We start from the raw sequence: 22,378 nt of genomic DNA on the forward strand, positions 1-22,378 counted from the left end.
AAATTTCATAATTTTCAGATGTGTAATCTAATTTTAAAGTATACTGTACTGCTTCATTATGAATGGCTTCAATTTTTATAAACAGAGAAGTTTTGAGGCGGGGTGGAGGCTTTCATAGCTATACTTAGAAGCTCCTAAATTCTTATGCTGAAATCAATATCTGTATTAGGTATGACATCCTCCACCACTGTGTCTCTTATTTTTCTTCCAGGCATTGGAATGACTCCAATAGTGCAGAGGCAGAAAGGAAATACATGTTCAGGGATTGGAGAGGCTTTTGAAAAAGCCTAATACCCAATCTTTGATAGTGCTCCAATCCAGGCTAAACACAGCTGTCATAGAAGTTATGCCACTGTGGTTTACATTACAAGCCTTGTTTACATTCATACTCAGAAAGAAGAGCTTCAAATTATTTTCAAAATTATGATTGCAAGATATATTGTGCTTGAATTTTCAGGGGAAAGCTCCAGCTTCCCCATTTTCTGCCCTCTGTGCTGCTGCCCATGAAGGCAAAAATGAACCGCACAATCTTTTCACATCTTAAAGCATGTTGTATCCATCTCAAGGAAACAATATTCATGAGTGTTTATTTTAAAAAGAACATGTATTTAATAATATTAACGATTTCTGAAACAGTAGAAAAATCAATCTGCATGAAAAAATTATTTTATTAAGTAAAATATAATATTTTAATATAGAGTAAAATATCTATTACTATGACTTCTCAAAGTACCAATTTGAAAATTATTTAGTTCCCTGTTTACTGCCTCTTGTTTCTTAAGGTGACTGTTACTATTATTTCCATGGTAACAATTTGTGGTTAAGTATGATATATGAAATAAGGAAAAATCCTACTTCCTTAAATTTTTTTAATATACAATAAGAGAAAGAAAAATACATTTGATCACTAAGTTGATTTGTTTAGGTCTTAGTATGTACTTCTTATAAAACTTTAAATCATATTAACAAATAATATAAGAATTCTATGCTTAACAAAAGGGAGTAGGTAAAAAAATATTGACTATAAAGATGAGAAAATGGTAATAAATTATCCTGAAATGTAATTAAGGAATTATACAATTGGAAGTTGCTATCATTTATATGAGACCCCATTGTAGGACAGATTTTATTTTATTAATTGATATTGCATACTTGTAAAATTATTCTGCTTAGGCCTACAGCTTAAAATATTTATGATTAAAAATTAAGAAATTCATTCCAGTATTCCTCAGATAAATAAAGTTTTAATATTTGTATTGAATCTGTATATACAGTTGTTGCTCTAAATTGATGCTCAGTTAAAACCTAGAATGCAAGCTTTAAGCTATATACCAACTTCCATAAGCCACATGATTCTCACTCCTAACTTTTGTTCCAAGCTGCCAACTTGGTAACTATCTGAAGCAAACAAGGTGGGTTGTAGAGAATCTCCATTGCCTCTGTAACTGTTCTGATGGTGATGCTACGAGGTATGTAACAAAGTTAACTTCAAATCAGTATGTTTAAAGGTCTTCATTATTGATTAATTTCAGCATCTGACCATTTTTAAATGTGAATAGAATTGATAGCTTTATTCTCTTTCATATGTAGGATCAAAATAGAATCAATTCTGAATCATTAAATATAAATTAAGTAGCATAATTTTCTAGTAACTTTTCCCTGCATATAATTTTTTCCTAATTCTACATTTTTGAAAAAAAAAATCCTAACATTTAAATATCAAAGATATCATCTCTTACTTGATCGACAAAAAAGCCTAGTTATAAATATGATATTACAGATAGGAAGAATTTCATTTAACTGAGGTAGTGAACACTTTTGCAAAAATTAATTCAATATTTATAGAAAGTTATTTTACCTTGTAAATAAATACATTTACTTATGTTGGTTATACAAACTTTGCTGCTGAATTTATTTTATAAATTTTGATTGTAATTCTGGACCATAAACTATTTTAAGCTTATCAATGAGTTGTATAATTCTTCAGCTCTTTCTCACATAATTAAGTCAAAGTCAGTAAAACTAAAATTCACTTTGAATTGTGTATCTCTTTCATGTCTTAGGGCTTCCCTGGTGGCTCACTTTCTTTCATTTTCATGTCATGAGTTAAATAATTTCATCTTTTTGTTCAATAGTTTCTCATTCCTATGTAAATGCTGTGAATGGTAATTGAGTAAAGTCATTTTCTAGACCTTTATTAAAAAGAAGCATGTCTTTCTTGTTACAACATATTCACCAAAACTTAATTATTTTTAATTAAAAACTATAAGTAAAATTACTTAAATCCCCAAATTAAAAATATGTAAACACTACATAATGTTGACAGAAGCCATTATTTATTGTTAAATATCTCCACATATTTTTTGCATGTAGATTTTGACAACTCAAAGGCATATCCACTCAGGAGAATACTGAACAAAACTTGCTAGAGCCACACACCGCTGGGGTTATCAAAGGATGAGACATCTGAGAACTAAAGAAGGAACAGCAACATCTAAACCACTATTTGGGAGATGTTAGAATAGCAGGTGCGTGGCTCCGGATTGTTACTGATCTCATACCAGACAGCACACCACATGAGAATGAGTAAACACAGAGCTTAAGTCTTCCCTTATGAACTATCATGCATATTGTTTCTACTTTTTTTATTATATCCACTGAACAAAAACTCCATTTCAAAAATCACGTGGATTTATGATGAATCTCTTATCAGAGAAAGCTGAGAATTGAATTTCCAAGTACCTTATATAAATGCTACTAACGAGCACACAAATGAACATTCACCTTTTTGCAGTGTTGTTTTCATCTTTCGTGTGTTCTTTGGATAATCTGCAAGAAAAACAATATATGTGTATCAATTATCACAATTTATTATATAAAGTTATGACTTTCCATTTATCAACTAGGATGATGTATTTATTACTATTAAAATTATTCTTATACAGAATGTCAATGAATAAATTTCCTTTTATTTTCTCTAGATATTAAATTAGTTAGATTATTACAGTATAACCATGAAGTCACCTATGTTTTAATATAATAATGTCTTAAAAACTATTTTAAAACATTCTAACCCATTTACAAAAATAATAATTCATGGTGAACTAAGTTTGCTATTCAAAATATCTATGGTTAAATATATATCTTTATTAAAATAATGTGAAATATGAAAGTAATTCAAACAGCCTACTTGGCCTATAAAAACAGTTCATTTCTACAGAGGAATGGGAGTAGAGGTGAATGGAACCAGAATTACCTCCTTTCCTGATGGCTTCTCCTGCCAGTTATCTTAATCCAATTACAAGTTTCATTATTATTTCCAAATACAGAGGAGGAATGAAGCAAAAGATACCTGTGATGTCATTTTTGTTTTAATCTCATAGAATAATTGGAATTGCTCCACTGCTATTTGTCTTTCAGTTCAGTTCAGTCGCTCAGTCGTGTCCGACTCTTTGTAACCTCATGAATCGCAGCACATCAGGCCTCCCTGTCCATCACCAACTCCCGGAGTTCACTCAGACTCATGTCCATCGAGTCAGTGATGCCATCCAGCCATCTCATCCTCTGTCGTCCCCTTGTCCTCCCGCCCCCAATCCCTCCCAGCATCAGAGTCTTTTCCAATGAGTCAACTCTTCGCATGAGGTGGCCAAAGTACTGGAGTTTCAGCTTTAGCATCGTTCCTTCCAAAGAACACCCAAGGCTGATCTCCTTTAGAATGGACCGAATGGATCTCCTTGCAGTCCAAGGGACTCTCAAGAGTCTTCTCCAACACCACAGTTCAAAAGCATCAATTCTTCGGCGCTCAGCTTTCTTCACAGTCCAACTCTCACATCCATACATGACCACAGGAAAAACCATAGCCTTGACTAGACAGACCTTTGTTGGCAAAGTAATGTCTCTGCTTTTCAATATGCTATTTGTCTTTAACCCACTGTATTTCAAATATGGAATCCAAATTCTAGTTTAAATGATAGCTAATGAAATTCAAATTGATATATACAGTTTTAATTTGTTCATATAAACATTAGGAAACTGTTTTTTTGTATAATCATTTGTTTTATACAGAAAAGCTTTGGATAAGGCAGTTTATCACTATTTGGATGGCCAGATGGATGGAGGAGCCTGGTGGGCTGCAGTCCATGGGGTCGCTAGGAGTCAGACACGACTGACGTGACTTAGCACCAGCAGAGACATAAAAGGTCGGGGGGAAAAAGAGGTCAGAGACAGAGAATATGAGTATGAGTTGGTTAAATACCCCTTTCAGCCAGTGATCAGTCAGGTTATTCTCTGGAGAGTAAAATGTCTATGAGTGATAAGGTGATGTGGCTCATCTCTTTTCTGAGCTTTACTATGTTTTATTCAATACTCTTTTTTAAAAAGGTGTGTGTGTGTGTGAAATTCTAATTGTATTTTAAATGGTAAAATCTAATTTTTTTATTGTAAATAACCAACCTCTAGTTAATGTTTTTAGATAGTGGATTGTCACAGTAAGCTTACATTAAAATATAATGTGCAACTATTGTGTCATATTTTTAATTTATGAAAGGAGGGAAAGAATATAGAGTGCTACAAGAGTCATAGAGATGCTTGAACTCAATGTTCATGCAATATTAAAAGAGAACTTGTTACTCGCTGGTTTCATCCTAAGTCAGAGTAATTCATCTGGTATATGTGTAACTGATTCAAATAATGTGTTTTAGCACATTCGTATTATAGGTATATTTAAATTATCCTCAAGAATTCTGAGAACAGCCATGAACATACAATTTATTTTTATGCCACTTATAGCCTGAAAACATAGATAAGGTTTACAGCTAATTATCAAAGATATTTTCCTAGATGTATACAGAACATAACATTTATTAATGATGGTGTAAGAAGTAATAGCAGTATATTTTACTAATTATTTTAGTAATTCCTTGAATTCCAATATATATGAATTTACATTTTAACTTTTCATTAGGAATATTAACATTAATTCACAATTATCTGATTCTTTACCAGCCGAGCCACAAGGGAAGCCCATAAATACTGGAGTGGGTAGACCATCACTTCTCCAGTGGATCTTCCAGACCCAGGAATTGAACTGGGGTCTCTTGCATTGCAGCCAGATTCTTTACCAACTGAGCTATCAAGGGAAGCCTGCTATAATTATTATATACATTTTAACAACTGTAAAAAAAAAATATTTTTTGCCCTATTCTGTCTTCATCTTTTTCTTTTCTGTTGGGAATGGGAAGGGTAAAATCTGAACACTAACTTTTAATGTTTCTTATTTGTTGAAGTCAGCCTAGAAATTTTCTAATTAGACAGGAAAAGACTCTATAGACAGAATATTCTTGTTACTTGGTAGGTCACTATTCCAAAGAAATAAAACATAAAATAACAAAATTAAAAATTAAGAGAATGGAAAATGTATTTACGTACTCTTTAATTCCCTGTGGAGAAAATTCCCATGTAAATCCCCAAGAAAAACCACAAGTCATAGTTAGCCTAGCCAATAAAATAGTAATTAATATAAACAGCATACCTGTGCTTAGTCGCTAAGTCGTTTCTGACTCTTTGCGACCCCATGGATTCTAGCCCACCAGGCTCCTCTCTCCATGGGGATTCTCCAAGCAAGAATATTAAGGTTGCCATGCCTTCCTCCAGTGGATCTTCCCAACCCAGGGACTGAACCCAGGTCTCCTGCATTGCAGGCAGATTCTTTACCAGCTGAGCTACCAGGGAAATTCCCCTGGTATAAGTATAAACAGCAGACTTACTAGAGCCTTTAAAGATGTTTTAGGAATTTATAGTCTATGATTTAATTGTAAACAGTCAACCCTGCTGCAGAGGTGGACTGGCTAAAAAGTTAAATGGGACTTTGATCTCTTTCATCTATTTCTTTTAATTTCCATACTTTATACACTTATTTTTTTTAAAACTAATAATCAAATTCAATGTCGTTTTAGTTGTTGTTTAGTCGCTAAGTCTTATCTGACTATTTTGTACTGTAGCCCACCAGGCTCCTCTGTCCATGGGATTTCCCAGATAAGAATCCTGGAGTGGGGTGCCATTTCCTTCTCTAGGAGATCTTCCTGACCCAGGGATTGAACCCACGTCTTCTGTATTGGCAGGTGGATTCTTACCACTGAGTCACTAGGGGAGCCCTGTTTTGTTCAGGCTATGGGGAAAAAAGCAACTAAACCAAAAGACAAACATTTCAAAAGCCATTTTGAAACCATTTGCAAACTATGTTTCAACTTTTTCTACCTTATTAACCTTGTTACTATGTCTCTATTATTACACTGGTAAATACACCACACAAAACTATACATATTTGGAAACAACTGATAAACCACCTTTATCTGCAAAAGGACAGCTGAGGATACATATCAAACTGAACACATTTATAATTCCTATTCTCTGAAATATTTGGCTTGAATTTATTCTCAGGCATGGCAATGTACAAGTCATAATTTTCAATGCTCTCTCAAATAAAACAAAATTTCAGCTTCAAAGATATAAATCATATATATAAATATAAGATATAAATCATATTTCTCCTTTAACTTCTATCAATTTTTTCTTTGGAAGTTTTCAGGTTGAAGCATACACATAGACAGTGAGTGTTATGACTTTTTGATTAATTGACCCTCATTCCTATAAAATATCTTCCCTTTCTCCTGCCAATATTCCTAGTCCTATAGTTTACTTCTACTAATCATTTTTATGATCTGTGTTTGCAAGGTGTATCTTTTTTCATCTTTTAACTTTTAACCTCTGTGTCCATATTTTTATGGGGAGGGAGGTGGGAGGGGTGTTCAGGATTGGGAACACGTGTACACCCCTGGTGGAGTCATGTTGATGTATGTCAAAACCAATACAATGTTGTAAAGTAATTAGCCTCTAATTAAAATAAATTTAATTAAAAAAAAATAAAATGTCTTTCCTGTAGACAACATGTAGTTAGTTCATGATTAGTTTTTTTACATTGTCTACTATAAGCCTTTTCTTGGAGTGATAATATTGTTAAATTTAATGTAGTTATCATTATGCTTGCATAAAAACGCTTAGGTCTTTATTTTCTACTTTACATCTGTATTCAGTTCCTGTTTTTCTGGGTATTTTTTAGAATGGGTTGAATATTTTAATAACAATTTTACCTTCACTGTTGATCAGTTTTCTATATCTCTTTGTTTTATTTTTAGTGACTGTTCTGGGACTTTTAATATGCATCTTTAATTCTTGGCAATTTGACTTCAAATAATTTATACTACTTTCACCTGTAGTATCAGAACCATACAACAATAATCTCCTGTGTTCACCCTCCTGTTTTTGTTCTAAATCCTCTAAAATTACTCATAGTGCAAGTCTGCTAGCAATGAATTTTCTCAAATATTGATAATCTGAAAAAATTATTTATCTCCATCATAAGAGTATTTTTAGTAGATCTAAATTACCAATTGGCAATTTATTTTTTCCTTTAGCTCTTTAAAAAAGATGTTCCATTTTATTCTCTTGTGAATTTTTTCTTCATGAGAAATTGGTGTTCTCTTGGTCTTTGTTCCGGCATTGTACAATTTTTATTTTTTTATGATTTACTTTTTAGCCACAATTTTCAGCAATGTGATTCATTGACATGGCTTTATTTTTCTTTGTATTCATTCTTTTATTGATTTTGTCAAGGCTCTTAGTTCTGAAAGTTAAAGTTTTCATCAAATGAAATGTGGATATCATAAAAATGTGGATAATTCTTTGCCAATTTCTTGTTTGCATATCTTCTGTCCCAACTGCCAGAACTCCAATTATACACTTTGATGGGCTCCTTGACTCTGCTTCATGGGTTACTGGGCAATATTGTTTGTTGCTTGCTGGTTTCACACTTGGTGTGCTTCATCTTGAAGTTACTATTGTTCTGTCATCAAGTTTACTGATCTTTTCTTCTGTAATATCTAATGTGCTTTAAGTATATCTGGTGAAATTCTTATTTTATAAGAAATTCAACTGTAGAACCTCAACTGCAGAAATTCAACCATAGAACCTGACAATTTTCAGAGAAATAATTGATAGAAGTTAAAGAAGAAATATGATTTATGTCTTATATTTCAAGTTTTTGAAGCTGAAATTTTGTTTTATTTAGGAGACCATTGAAACCTAGACAGCATATTAAAAAGCAGAGACATTACTTCGCCAGCAAAGGTCTATATAGTCAAAGCTATGGTTTTTCCAGTAGTCATGTATGGCTGTGAGAGTTGGATTATAAAGAAAGCTGAGTGCAAAAGAACTGATGCTTTTGAACTGTGGTGTTGGAGAAGACTCTTGAGGGTCCCTTGGATTGCAAAGAGATCCAACCAGTCCATCCTTAAGGAGATCAGTCCTGGGTGCTCAATGGAAGGACTGATGCTGAAGCTGAAACTCCAGTACTTTGGCCACCTGCTGGGAAGAACTGACTCATTTGAAAAGACCCTGATGCTTTGAAAGATTGAAGTCGAGAGGAGAAGGAATGACAGGATGAGATGGCTGGATGGCATCACCGACTCAGTGGGCATGAGTTTGAGTAAACTCTGGAAGTTGGTGATGGACAGGGAAGCCTGGTGTGCTGTGGTCCATGGGGTTTCAAGGAGTTGGACATGACTGAGTGACAACTGGACTGAGAACTATGACTTGGATTTCTTATTTATATATTGTATTTTTCAGACATCCTGGAGTGTGAAGTCAAGTGGGCCTTAGGAAGCATTAATACAAACAATGTTAGTAGAGGAGATGGAATTCAAGCTGAGCTATTTCAAATCCTAAAAGATAATGCTGTCAAAGTGATGGACTCAATATGTCAGCAGATTTGGAAAACTCAGCAGTGGCCACAGGACTGGAAATGGTCAGTTTTCATTCCAAAACCAAAAAAGTGCATTTACTTCACTTTTATATATTCTACCTTTCTCCTTGTTATGTTCCTATTTTCTTTAAATCCTTTACCATATTTATAAGAGCTATTTTAAATTTCTTGTTGAGTAATGTCATCTTTGTCTGTTAGAATTGAGTACTTTTTTCCTAATTATGGATCAAATTTGCTTCATCTTTGAATGCTTAGTATTCTGGGAAGAGGGGAATATAGATATTTTTGAATATTATGCTGTTGGCTGCTGGATTTTATTTTCTTCCATCAAAGAATGTTTCACTGTCAATCACAGCAAACACCCTCCTCCAACAACACAAGAGGCTACTCTGCACGTAGACACACCAAAAGGTCGATACTGAAAGTAGATTGTTTATATTCTTTGCAGCCAAAGATGGAGAAGCTCTATACAATCAGTAACAACAAGACCTAGAGCTGACTGTGGCTCAGATCATCAGCTCCTTATTGCAAAATTCAGGTTCAAATTGAAGGAAGTAGGGAAAACCACTAGGCCATTCAGGTATGACCTAAATCAAATCCCTTATGATTATACAGTGGAAGTGATGAATAGATTCAAGGGAGTATATCTGATAGACAGAGTGCCTGAAGAACTATAGATGGAGGTTCATAACATTGTACAGGAGGTGGTGATCAAAAGCATCCCCAAGAACACAGAAATGCAAGAAGGCAAAATGGTTTTCTGAGGAGGCCTTAAAAATAGCTGAGAAAAGGAGAGAAGAGAAAGGCAAAGGAGAAAAGGAAAGATATACCCATCTAAATGCAGAGTTCCAGAGTATAGCAAGGAGAGATAAGAAAGCCTTCTTAAGTGAACAATGCAAAGAAATTGGAGGAAACAACAGAATGGGAAAGACAAGAGATCTCTTCAATAAAATTAGACACCAAGGGAATATTTCAAGTAAAGATGGGCGCAATAAAGGACACAAATGGTATGGACATACCAGAGCAGAAGAAATTAAGAAGAGGTGGAAAGAATACACAGAAGAGCTATACAAAAAAAGTCTTAATAACCTGGATAGCCACAGTGGTGTGGTCATTCATCTAGAGCCAGACGTCCTGGAGTGTGAAGTCAAGTGGGCCTTAGGAAGCATTACTACAAACTCTGTTAGTAGAGGTGATGGAATTCAAGCTGAGCTATTTCAAATCCCCAAAGATGATGCTGTTAAAGTGATGCACTCAATATCTCAGCAAATTTGGAAAACTCAGCAGTGGCCACAGGACTGGATAAGGTCAGTTTTCACTTCAATACCAAAGAAGAGCAATGCCAAACAATATTCAAACTACTGCCCGATCGCACTCACATCATATGCTAGCAAGGTTATGCTCAAAAACCTTCAAGCCAGGCTTCCATACTACTGAACCAAGAACTTCCAGATATAAAGCTGAATTTAGAAAAGGCAGAGGAACCAAAGGTCAAATTGCCAACATTAGTTGGTTTGTAGAAAAAAGCAAGGAAATTCCAGAAAAACATCTACTTCTGCTTCACTGACTGTGCTAAACCCTTTGTGTGGATCACAACTGAATGGAAAATTCTTAAAAAGATGAGAATACCAGACCGCCTTAACTGCCTCCTGAGAAACCTGTATGCAGATTAAGAAGCAACAGTTAGAACCAGGCACGAATAACGGGCTGGTTGCAAATTGGGAAAGAAGTACGTCAATGCTGTATATGGTCATCCTGCTTATTTAACGTAGATGCAGAGTGCATCATATGGAATGCTGGGCTGGATGAAGCACAAGCTGGGATCAAGATTGCTAGAAGAAATATCAATAACCTCAGATATGCAGATGACACCACCCTCATGGTAGAAAGCAAAGAGGAACTAAAAGAGCCTCATGATGAAGGTGAAAGAGGAGTGAAAAAACCTGACTCAACATTCAAAAAACTAAGATCATGGCAAATAGATGGGGAAACAATGGAAACAGTGGCAGATTTCGTTTTCTTGGGCTCCAAAATCACTGTAGAAGATGACTGTTGCCATGGAATTAAAAGACGCTTGCTGCTTGGAAGAAAAGCTATGACAAACCCAGACAGAATATTAAAAAGCAGAGACATTACTTTGCCAACAAAGGTTCTTATTGTCAAAAAATCATATGGTTTTTTAATTAGTCATATACGGATGTGAGAATTTGACCACAAAGAAGGCTGAGTGCTGAAGAATTGATACTTTTTATTTGTGATGCCACAGCAACAGCAGCAGACTCTTGATAGTCTCTAGGACTGCAAGGATATCAAATCAGTCCATCCTAAAGGAAATCAGCCCTGAATATTCATTGGAAGGACTGACGCTGAAGCTGAAACTCCAATACTTTGGCCACCCAATGTGAAGAGTTGACTCACTGGAAAACAAGCTGATGCTGGGAAAAATTGAAGTCAGGAGGAGAAGGGGACCACAGAGGATGAGATGGTTGGATGGCATCACTGACTTGATGGACAAGAGTTTGAGCAAGTTCCGGGAGCCAGTGAAACACAGGGAAGCCTGGCGTACTGCCGTCTATAGGGTCGCAAAGGGTAGGACACAAATGAGCAGCAGAGCACAGCAATTAAAGACGTGCTTTTTGGGCAAGTAGTTAATTATGAATTTTAAAGGCTTGGTTTAAGCTTCACTATGGCAAGTGTAAAGTAGCTTTTACTCTAGGTCTAATTTCATTCCAGTACTAAATTAAATGCAAAATTTCTCTTAATTGTGGGAGCTCTGGGAGGTGTTCCACTTATAAATCCCTTTAATTACATTCTCAGTTCATGGAATTTCATCAAATACATGCAGCTTTATTATTCAGCAACAAACTCAATGGGACCCTTATCGAGAATTTTTAGCTTTTTCACTTTGTATGTCCATTCTGTTTCACATACTGTCCCCCTCAGAACCTAACCACATCAGTCTCCAGTCTCCACATCCTTCACCAGGGAGACTAGTGGGCTATGCTTGTACTTCCCTCTTTTAACTATGGTCCAGAAGATCAGTTCAGTTCAGTCACTCAGTTGTGTCCGACTCTTTGTGACTCCAGGAATCACAGCACGCCAGGCCTCTCTGTCCATCACCAACTCCTGGAGTTCACCCAAACCCATGTCCATTGAGTCAGTGATGTCATCTAACCATCTCATCCTCTGTCTGTCCCCTTCTCCTCCTGCCCTCAATCTTTCCCAGCATCAAGGTCTTCTCAAATGAGTCAGCTCTTCGCATCAGGTGGCCAAAGTATTGGAGTTTCAGCTTCAATATCAGTCCTTCCAATGAATATTCAGGACTGATTTCCTTTAGGATGGACTGGTTGGATCTCCTTGCAGTCCAAGGGACTCTCAAGAGTCTTCTCCAGCACCACAGTTCAAAAGCATAAATTCCTTGGCACTCAGCTTTTTTCATAGTCCAACTCTCACATCCATACATGACCACTGGAAAAACCATAGCCTTGACAAGATGGACCTTTGTTGACAAAGTAATGTCTCTGCTTTTCAATATGCTATCTAGGTTGGTCATAACTTTCCTTCAAGGAGTAAGCGTCTTTCAATTTCATGGCTGCAATCACCATCTGCAGTGATTTTGGAGCCCCCAAAAATAAAGTCTGACACTGTTTCCACTGTTTCCCCATCTATTTCCCATGAAGTGATGGGACTGGATGCCATGATCTTCGTTTTCTGAATGTTGAGCTTTAAGCCAAGTTTTTCACTCTCCTTTTTCACTTTCATCAAGAGGCTCTTCAGTTCTTCACTTTCTGCCATAAGGGTGGTGTCATCTGGATATTTGAGATTATTAATATTTCTCCCAGCAATCTTGATTCCAGCCTGTGCTTCCTCTATCCCAGTGTTTCTCATGATGTACTCTGCATAGAAGTTAAATAAGCAGGGTGACAATATACAGCCTTGATGTACTACTTTCCCTATTTGGAACTAGTCTGTTGTTCCATGTCCAGTTCTATTTGTTGCTTCCTGACCTGCATACAGGTTTCTCAAGAGGCAGGTCAGGTGGTCTGGTATTCCTAGCTCTTTCAGAATTTTCTACAGTTTATTGTGATCCACACAATCAAAGGCTTTGGCATAATCAATAAAGCAGAAATAGATGTTTTTCTGGAACTCTCTTGCTTTTTCTATGATCCATTGTATGTTTGCAATTTGATCTCTGGTTCCTCTGCCTTTTCTAAATCCACCTTAAACATCAGGAAGTTCACAGTTCATGTATTGCTGAAGCCTGTCTTGGAGAATTTTGAGCATTACTTTACTAGCGTGTGAGATGAGTGCAGTTGTGCGGTAGTTTGAGCATTCTTTGGCATTGCCTTTCTTTGGGATTGGAATGAAAACTGACCTTTTCCAGTCCTGTGGCCACTGCTGAGTTTTCCAAATTTGCTGGCATATTGAGTGCAGCACTTTCACAGCATCATCTTTTAGGATTTGAAGTAGCTCAGCTGGAATTCCATCACCTCCACTAGCTTTGTTCATAGTGATGCTTTCTAAGGCCCACTTGACTTCACATTCCAGGATGTCTGGCTCTAGGTCAGTGATCACACCATCATGATTATCTGGGTCATGAAGATCTTTTTTGTACAGTTCTTCTGTGTATTCTTGCCACCTCTTCTGAATATCTTCTGCTTCTGTTAGGGCCATAACATTTCTGTCCTTTATTGAGCCCTTCTTTGCATGTAATGTCCCCTTGGTATCTCTAATTTTCTTGAAGAGATCCCTAGTCTTTCCCATTCTATTGTTTTCCTCTGTTTGTTTGCACTGATCTCTGAGGAAGGCTTTCTTATCTCTCCTTGCTATTCTTTGGAACTCTGCATTCAAGTGAGTATATCTTTCCTTTTTTCCTTTGCTTTCGCTTCCCTTCTTTTCACAGCTATTTGTAAGTCCTCCTCAGACAGCCATTTTGGTTTTTTGCAGAAGTACCTTCATGGAAAACACTGGGGAGACTGGAAGCCTCACCTCACTTGTTTCCCTTCTCTCAGAGATCACAATCATGTACTGCATTTTGATAACTGTCTGTAAAAAAATTACTTCATACATTTTTTCCCAGTTTTTAGTTATTTACATTAGGAGAGAAATTCATCTCCAGTTACTCCATCATAGCTGAAGATGGAATATTCTCCTTAGGTAATTTCTTTAAAGTTTAGTAATTCTTTTTCTATATGTCAGCTATATTCTTAACTTTAGCTTATTATATAAAATACTCAGATATTCAAGCAATAATTTCAATGACATTTGAAGAAATAATAAGGAGATGGGGGCATATGACATATAGTTATATTCCTATGGTAGTAATTAACTATTATATAGTAATATAACTATAATAGTAATATAACTATTATAGTATATAATAGTAATATAACTATTATAGTTATATTACTATGGTATTTGAGAAAATATTATAGGAGGACGCTCACTGAAGAACAAAATGATTATATTAGATTAATTTCTGAAAAAAAAGGGTAACTTGTCACAATGGTGAAATAAGAGATTTTTAAATTATAAAAGCTAAATAGATATGTATTTCTGGAAAAAGGCCTGTTGATGAAAATAAGTAGGCTGCTACATGGGAAAAGTGAGGATTACAAAGAATGAGGCAACCTGACCTCTAGCCAAGGTACTGAACTTGAGTGATACTCGATACAAAAGGATGCTTGGTAGGTATGGAAGACGAAAAGGTATAGAATTCTGTGATGGATGGACAATGACCAGGCAATCATAAACCCGAATGTACGGTGTACAGAGAAACACCTAACTGCCTAATCTGTGTTAGCAACATTTTCCAGCACATTTATGCAGAAGAGGAGGAAAATAAGCTCTCTGAAATAAAGAAATACATTCACATCATTTGTTTTCTGTCAGCTCAGGAGCATACAATAATCACAGGGGAGAAAAGCTCTTTCTTTTCACGATAGTGAGATTCTTCCCACAAGCCAAAAGCATCACGATGCCAAGGCTGCTTTGTAAAAGCGATTTGGGAAAGCATTATCTGTGTGAAAATGCTAAGCCACCTGCTTTGCAAAAAACAAGACACCAGTGTTAAGCAAAGAAACCATCTATAGACTTACACTATAAGTCAACTCTAAGAACATGCAAGGCAGAAATCTGGTCTAGAAACTGTGGAAATTAAGGCTAACTCAGGATTTTCTATCTCTCAAGTAGCTCTCAATTCAGAAGAATAAAGTTGAGATAAAATTGGACAAGTCATTGTTCAGAATTTAGTCTAAAGAGAGAAAACCACGTCAAACATTGTAATTTGTAGAATTTAAAAAGTTTTAATATAATTAAAAGAATAAAAGCATTAAATTAAGTTTAATAACAGAATGTGATGTGCTTTTAAAACTTATAACTTAGTAAAATATGAAAAGAAAAGTCAGGTTCAGTAAGGTCTTAATAAGCCATTGGAGATAACATTTTCTACATTATTCCAAGGTTCCAAAGAGAAGGATTTAACTCTTAGAGATATATATATTTCTATAATTTTCTAATTAGTAACTCTAAGAACCTCAAAATGGATTAATTCATTATCTTGACATGGAAACAACTATGACATCATCGTGTTGAAAAAGGAAAGTCTAAGTCACTGTGAATACTGATTTATTTCTTGTGAACTCATAGCTCCCTAAAGAGGTGGAATTACACTTAACGTGTTGCAGATATAAAGTCTGTTCTGCACACCTAAGGGTTTTCTTCCCTCTTCATCATGGAGTGGTGTATAGGACAATAAGCTTAATGTATTTTATAATAACTGATACAAAAAATGAAAAACAGTCATTGTTAAAGCTGAAAAAGTAAAACAAATGATACCTTCTAATATTAAAATAGTTTAACTTTTTTTTCTAAAATTATCAAATCTATGATTAGATCTGATAACCTGAAAGGTTTCGGGATGATAGTGTCTCCAAAAACCTACCTCTTGTACATTTTTGTTTGCACTCTTCCAGAGTTTCAAATCGATTCTGATTTCCTTTACATCCTCCATATATAAATTCTTCACATTGTTGAGTATGAATATTGAAAAAAAACCTCTTTATCATTGCTTTGCATGGGCCATCATCTACTCTCATGGCACAAAATGAATGCACAGGTTTCAGTGGAGGCAACTCAGCATCTACAAGGTAAAAATAAAAGAACAACATATAATCCTTCATCCACACTGTAATAGTGTTACTTCCTTTTCATTTCCTTTTTAATACATTTTAATTTTAAGGAAAAGTACAACAATAATAAAACAGGCTGATATAAGAAACTATGAAAATTATCCAAAAGGTAGATAAATATATAAACTCACCAAATGAGACAGATCTTACCAACTTTATTAAACTTTGTTGATTATTAACCAACTATTAGGGGAAAATGTTGACATTTGTAATAGGTTCTTATTATTGCTTAAACTTGTACCAGTTGACCAATATGTAACTGAGTCATAGAGCTGTCTCCCTAATCAATAGCTGCATCGTTTTTTACATATAAAACAAGTCTTTAAAAGCAACAATATTAGAGCTGATACATGACTCCACGTCTTATGAAAAAAATTAACCGTATCTATGTTCATATATGTGTGTATATATCTTACTACATTAAACTATTTCCTAATTATGAAAATTTATGTAACTTATAAATTCCACATAATTTATTTTCTTAAAGTAAACACACAAGGGCTTCCCTGGTAGCTCAGTTGGTAAAGAATCCACCTGCAATGTGGGAGACCCTGGTTCGATTCCTGGATTGGGAAGATTCCCTGGAAAAGGGAAATGCTACCCACTCCAGTATTCTGGCCTAGAGAATTCCATGGACGGTATAGTCCATGGAGTCCCAAAGAGTTGGACACGACTGAGCGACTTTCACTTTTACACTATACGCACAAGAACTTCTTTCTATAGAAACCAATATATAATAGCATTTTAGAGTATTATATATAACTGTATATAAACAAAAATGACTTATAAAAAATACATAGTTTCCCTTTATCACTGAAGTTACAACTGTCAATTCAAATGCAAAAATAAGTGAAAGCATTTTCTGAGTAATACATTTTTGCGTAATTGTGAATGCTATTTATATTCCTATGTTTACTTAAAGACTGATAATTTTATACTTGACATTCCAAGTTGTTAGAAAGATGTGAGAAGTTAGAAGGCTTTCATCAAAGACACTATGTGGTACATCTGACTGAGAGATGGCTCACCATGTGTCACTGAATTATCATTTTGTGTTTATCTACTCTAGATAGGGCTGACCAAATTTTGATTTATCAGTTTTATAAGTATCTGATAGAGGAGCTATCCCACGTTGAAGATCAGGAAGGACGGCGGTGAGGAGATACCCCTTGTCCAAGGTAAAGAGCATTGGCTATGCTTTGCTGGAGCAGCCGTGAAGAGATACCCCATGCCCAAGGTAAGAGAAACCCAAGTAAGACGATAGGTGTTGCAAGAGGGCATCAGAGGGCAGACACACTGAAACCATACTCACAGAAAACTAGTCAATGTAATCACACCAGGACCACAGCCTTGTCTAACTCAATGAAACTAAGCCATGCCCATGGGGCAACCCAAGATGGGCGGGTCATGGTGGAGAGATCTGACAGAATGTGGTCCACTGGAGAAGGGAATGGCAAACCACTTCAGTGTTATTGCCATGAGAACCCCATGAACAGTATGAAAAGGCAAAATGATAGGATACTGAAAGAGAAACTCCCCAGGTCAGTAAGTGCCCAATATGCTACTGGAGATGAGTGGAGAAATAACTTCAGAAAGAATGAAGGGATGGAGCCAAAGCAAAAACAATACCCAGCTGTGGATGTGACTGGTGATAGAAGCAAGGTCCGATGCTGTAAAGAGCAATATTGCATAGGAACCTGGAATGTCAGGTCCATGAATCAAGGCAAATTGGAAGTGGTCAAAAAGGAGATGGCAAGAGTGAATGTTGACATTCTAGGAATCAGCAAACTGAAATGGACTGGAATGGGTGAATTTAACTCAGATGACCATTATATCTACTACTGCAGGGAGGAATCCCTCAGAAGAAATGGAGTAGCCATCATGGTCAACAAAAGAGTCCGAAATGCAGTACTTGGATGCAATCTCAAAAACGACAGAATGATCTCTGTTCATTTCCAAGGCAAACCACTCAATATCACAGTAATCCAAGTCTATGCCCCAACCAGGAACACTGAAGAAGCTGAAGTTCAATGGTTCTATGAAGACCTCCAAGACCTTTTAGAGCTAACACCTAAAAAAGATGTCCTTTTCATTATAGGGGACTGGAATGCAAAAGTAGGAAGTCAAGAAACACCTGGAGTAACAGGCAAATTTGGCCTTGGAATACGGAATGAAGCAGGGCAAAGACTGATAGAGATTTGCCAAGAAAATGCACTGGTCATAACAAACACCCTCTTCCAACAACACAAGAGAAGATTCTATACATGGACATCACCAGATGGTCAACACCGAAATCAGATGGATTATATTCTTTGCAGACAAAGATGGAGAAGCTCTATACAGTCAACAAGACCAGGAGCTGACTGTGGCTCAGACCATGAACTCCTTATTGCCAAATTCAGACTTAAATTGAAGAAAGTAGGGAAAACCACTAGACCATTCAGGTATGACCTAAATCAAATCCCTTATGATTATACAGTGGAAGTGAGAAATAGATTTAAGAGCCTAGATCTGATAGATAGAGTGCCTGATGAGCTATGGAATGAGGCTCGTGAATTTGTACAGGAGACAGGGATCAAGACCATCCCCATGGAAAAGAAATGCAAAAAAGCAAAATGGCTGTCTGGGGAGGCCTTACAAATAGCTGTGAAACGAAGAGAAGTGAAAAGCAAAGGAGAAAAGGAAAGATATAAACATCTGAATGCAGAGTTCCAAAGAATAGCAAGAAGAGATAAGAAAGCCTTCTTCAGCGATCAATGCAAAGAAATAGAGGAAAACAACAGAATGGGAAAGACTAGAGAGCTCTTCAAGAAAATTAGAGATACCAAGGGAACATTTCATGCAAAGATGGGCTCGATAAAGGACAGAAATGGCACGGACCTAACAGAAGCAGAAGATGTTAAAAAGAGGTGGCAAGAATACATAGAAGAACTGTACAAAAAGATCTTCACGACCCAGATAATCACGATGGTGTGATCACTGACCTAGAGCCAGACATCCTGGAATGTGAAGTCAAGTGGGCCTTAGAAAGCATCACTATGAACAAAGCTAGCGGAGGTGATGGAATTCCAGTTGAGCTGTTTCAGGTCCTGAAAGATGAAGCTATGAAAGTGCTGCACTCAATATGCCAGCAAATTTGGAAAACTCAGCAGTGGCCACAGGACTGGAAAAGATCAGTTTTCATTCCAATCCCAAAGAAAGGCAATGCCAAAGAATGCTCAAACTACCGCACAATTGCACTCATCTCACATGCTAGTAAGGTAATGCTCAAAATTCTCCAAGCCAGGCTTCAGCAATATGTGAACCGTGAACTTCCTGATGTTCAAGCTTGTTTTAGAAAAGGCAGAGGAACCAGAGATCAAATTGCCAACATCTGCTGGATCATGGAAAAAGAAATAGAGTTCCAGAAAAACATCTATTTCTGCTTTATTGAGTACGCCAAAGCCTTCGACTGTGTGGATCACAATAAACTGTGGAAAATTCTGAAAGAGATGGGAATACCAGACCACCTGATTTGCCTCTTGAGCAATTTGTATGCAGGTTAGGGAGCAACAGTTAGAACTGGACATGGAACAACAGACTGGTTCCAAATAGGAAAGGGAGTTCATCAAGGCTGTATATTGTCGCCCTGTTTGTTTAACATACATGTAGAGTACATCATGAGAAACGCTGGACTGGAAGAAACACAAGCTGGAATCAAGATTGCCGGGAGAAATATCAATGACCTCAGATATGCAGATGACACCACCCTTATGGCAGAAAGTGAAGAGGAACTAAAAAGCCTCCTGATGAAGGTGAAAGTGGAGAGTGAAAAAATTGGCTTAAAGCTCAACATTCAGAAAACGAAGGTCATGGCATCCAGTCCCACCATTTCATGGGAAATAGATGGGGATGTCAGACTTTATTTTTCTGGGCTCCAAAATCACTGTAGATGGTGACTGCAGCTATGAAATTAAAAGACGCTTACTCCTTGGAAGGAAAGTTATGATTAACCTAGATAGCATGTTCAAAAGCAGAGACATTACTTTGCCAACAAAGGTTCGTCTAGTCAAGGCTCTGGTTTTTCCTGTGGTCATGTATGGATGTGAGAATTGGACTGTGAAGAAGCCTGAGTGCCGAAGACTTGATGCTTTTGAACTGTGGTGTTGGAGAAGACTCTTGAGAGTCCCTTGGACTGCAAGGAGATCCAACCAGTCCATTCTGAAGGAGATCAGCCCTGGGATTTCTTTGGAAGGAAGGAATCTAAAGCTGAAACTCCAGTACTTTGGCCACCTCATGCGAAGAGTTGACTCATTGGAAAAGACTCTGATGCTGGGAGGGATTGGGGGCAAGAGGAGAAGGGGATGACAGAGGATGAGATGGCTGGATGGCATCACTGACTCGATGGACATGAATCTGAGTGAACTCCGGGAGTTGATGATGGACAGGGAGGCCTGGCGTGCTGCGATTCATGGGGTCGCAAAGAGTCGGACACGACTGAGCGACTGATCTGATCTGATCTGATCTTATAATCAGGTCTCAAAAGTCATGTGAATAATTTTGGGAAGTGAGCTAGAATACAAATATTCTGACATTTTGAATTGTATAGGTATATTCCATAATTTCAGAAATTCCTAGGGCTTCCTCCATAGCTCAGTTGATAAAGAATCCGCCTGCAATGTAAGAGGTCCTGGTTTGAGTCCTGGGTCAGGAAGATCCCCTGGAGAAGTGATCGCTACCCACTCCAGTATTCTTGGGCTTCCCTGGTGTCTCAGATGATAAAGAATCCACCCGCAATGCAGGAAACATGGGTTTGATCCCTGGGTTGGGAAGATCCCCTGAAGGAGGGCAGGGCAACCCACTCCAGTATTCTTTCCTGGAGAATCCCCATGGACAGAGAAGCCTGACAGGCTATACCCATGGGGTAACAAAGAGTCGGACACAACTGAGTGACTAAGCACAGCACAACACAGCATAGCACTTCTGATATAATATGATGGTCCTGATTCCCAAGTTACAGTTATTGTGGGACTTTACAGACACCAAATCATTGCAGCAGTGCTTCAGACAAGCACCTTTAAAGAGGATGCCTGTAGAATGTGGAAAGCATTGCCTGAGTTGCCATGTACTGTATATGTAGGAGAACTATTTCTTATAATAATTTTTATCAGATTTTTCTCATTGATAATTGCCAATATTTTTGACTTTTCATATATGTGATATTCTTTATCATCATGCCAAATTTTTAGTTTAGATTTTATGTTTTAAGGATAGAAATACCAGCCTATTTTCAACGTGTTATTTAGTAATCGCGCCACCAGGTGGCGGCAGTGCACCACACACAGAGTCTTGGTAGGAAAGACAGCAAAGGGTTCACGGAGATTTCTGTGCGCCGGACATTTTGCAATTATGTTATTTAATAATCACAAGGCATTTTTATCTCCACTGTGCAAATTATAAAATAATACTGCAAAAATTAACTTCTCAGTTCACACTCTAAGTGATGGCTTTAGATCTGACCCCCAGATAATTTTATATCAGATATGTCACACCTTCTTAATAACTGAGTGGTACCGTCACAGATCTGTGTGACTGAGATTCCTTAATTGATATTTAAATCAAGAACGTGGATTGAGTTTTACAATTTCTACTCAATAAATTTTTCTAAATTTTACTCTATAAAAATTAGAATAGTTTTTTTTTTTTTTTCTTGTTTTTCCTTTTTCTAAAAAATTTTTATTTTGTATTGGGATATGGCCAATTAACAATGTTCTGATAGTTTCAGGTGGACAGCAAAGGGACTCAACCTATACATATACATGTATCCATTCTCTCCCAAACTCCCCTCCCTCCCAGGCTGCCACATAACTTTGTAAAAGGTTTCAATGATGAAAGCAGGTAATGCTTTTATAACAATTTCTTAAAGAAAGCACTAAGAATTAATTTGATTAACATATTTTACTAATTATTATCTAATTATTCATTTTCACCATTCAAATTTTATGGTATTTCTTACACAAATCCTGCATTAGAATATTCTTTATTCTTTTGTTCAGTGAGCTTGCGACCTCCCACTTGAGCAACATCATCCCTGATTGGGGGAGTGATGACGTGGCTCCTTTAAACACAAAGCCATGCCACTACTAAAACTGGATGAAAGTCTGTCTTGTTTTCACTTTTTACTTTAGATAAACCTTTTCAAAAGTTAACAACTGTGTGCTGATCGTATATGTCAGGCACCGTGCTGTCATGGCAGATGTGACGGAAGATTAAGTGTCAGTGACCTCCACCCCATGCCCCAACTTCATGGCTCATGCAGACACTCAGACTTACTTATATAAATATTAAAGAACTTCAAGATGCTGTGACCATGTTTAATAAGATACTTAAG

At 36.7% G+C, this 22,378-nt stretch overlaps 1 protein-coding gene across 4 annotated transcripts in view; it reads right to left on the reverse strand.

The window, feature by feature from the left end:
- Nucleotides 1-22,378, reverse strand: part of TFPI (tissue factor pathway inhibitor) — a 92,589-nt gene that overhangs the window by 20,245 nt on the left and 49,966 nt on the right. For all 4 annotated transcript variants that reach the window (XM_086371412.1, XM_086371421.1, XM_086371431.1 and 1 more), the window contains 2 exons: nt 15,762-15,959; nt 2,785-2,829 (listed from right to left, as the gene is read on the reverse strand). In XM_086371412.1, coding sequence (XP_086227538.1) covers nt 2,785-2,829; nt 15,762-15,959 — 243 coding nt within the window. The remainder of the gene's footprint in view (nt 1-2,784; nt 2,830-15,761; nt 15,960-22,378) is intronic.

Source organism: Bos grunniens, chromosome 2 (assembly GCF_055505025.1).
Source record: "Bos grunniens cultivar Pamir isolate PY7600 chromosome 2, Bosgru_T2T1.0, whole genome shotgun sequence".
NCBI classification, from domain to species: Eukaryota; Metazoa; Chordata; class Mammalia; order Artiodactyla; family Bovidae; genus Bos; species Bos grunniens.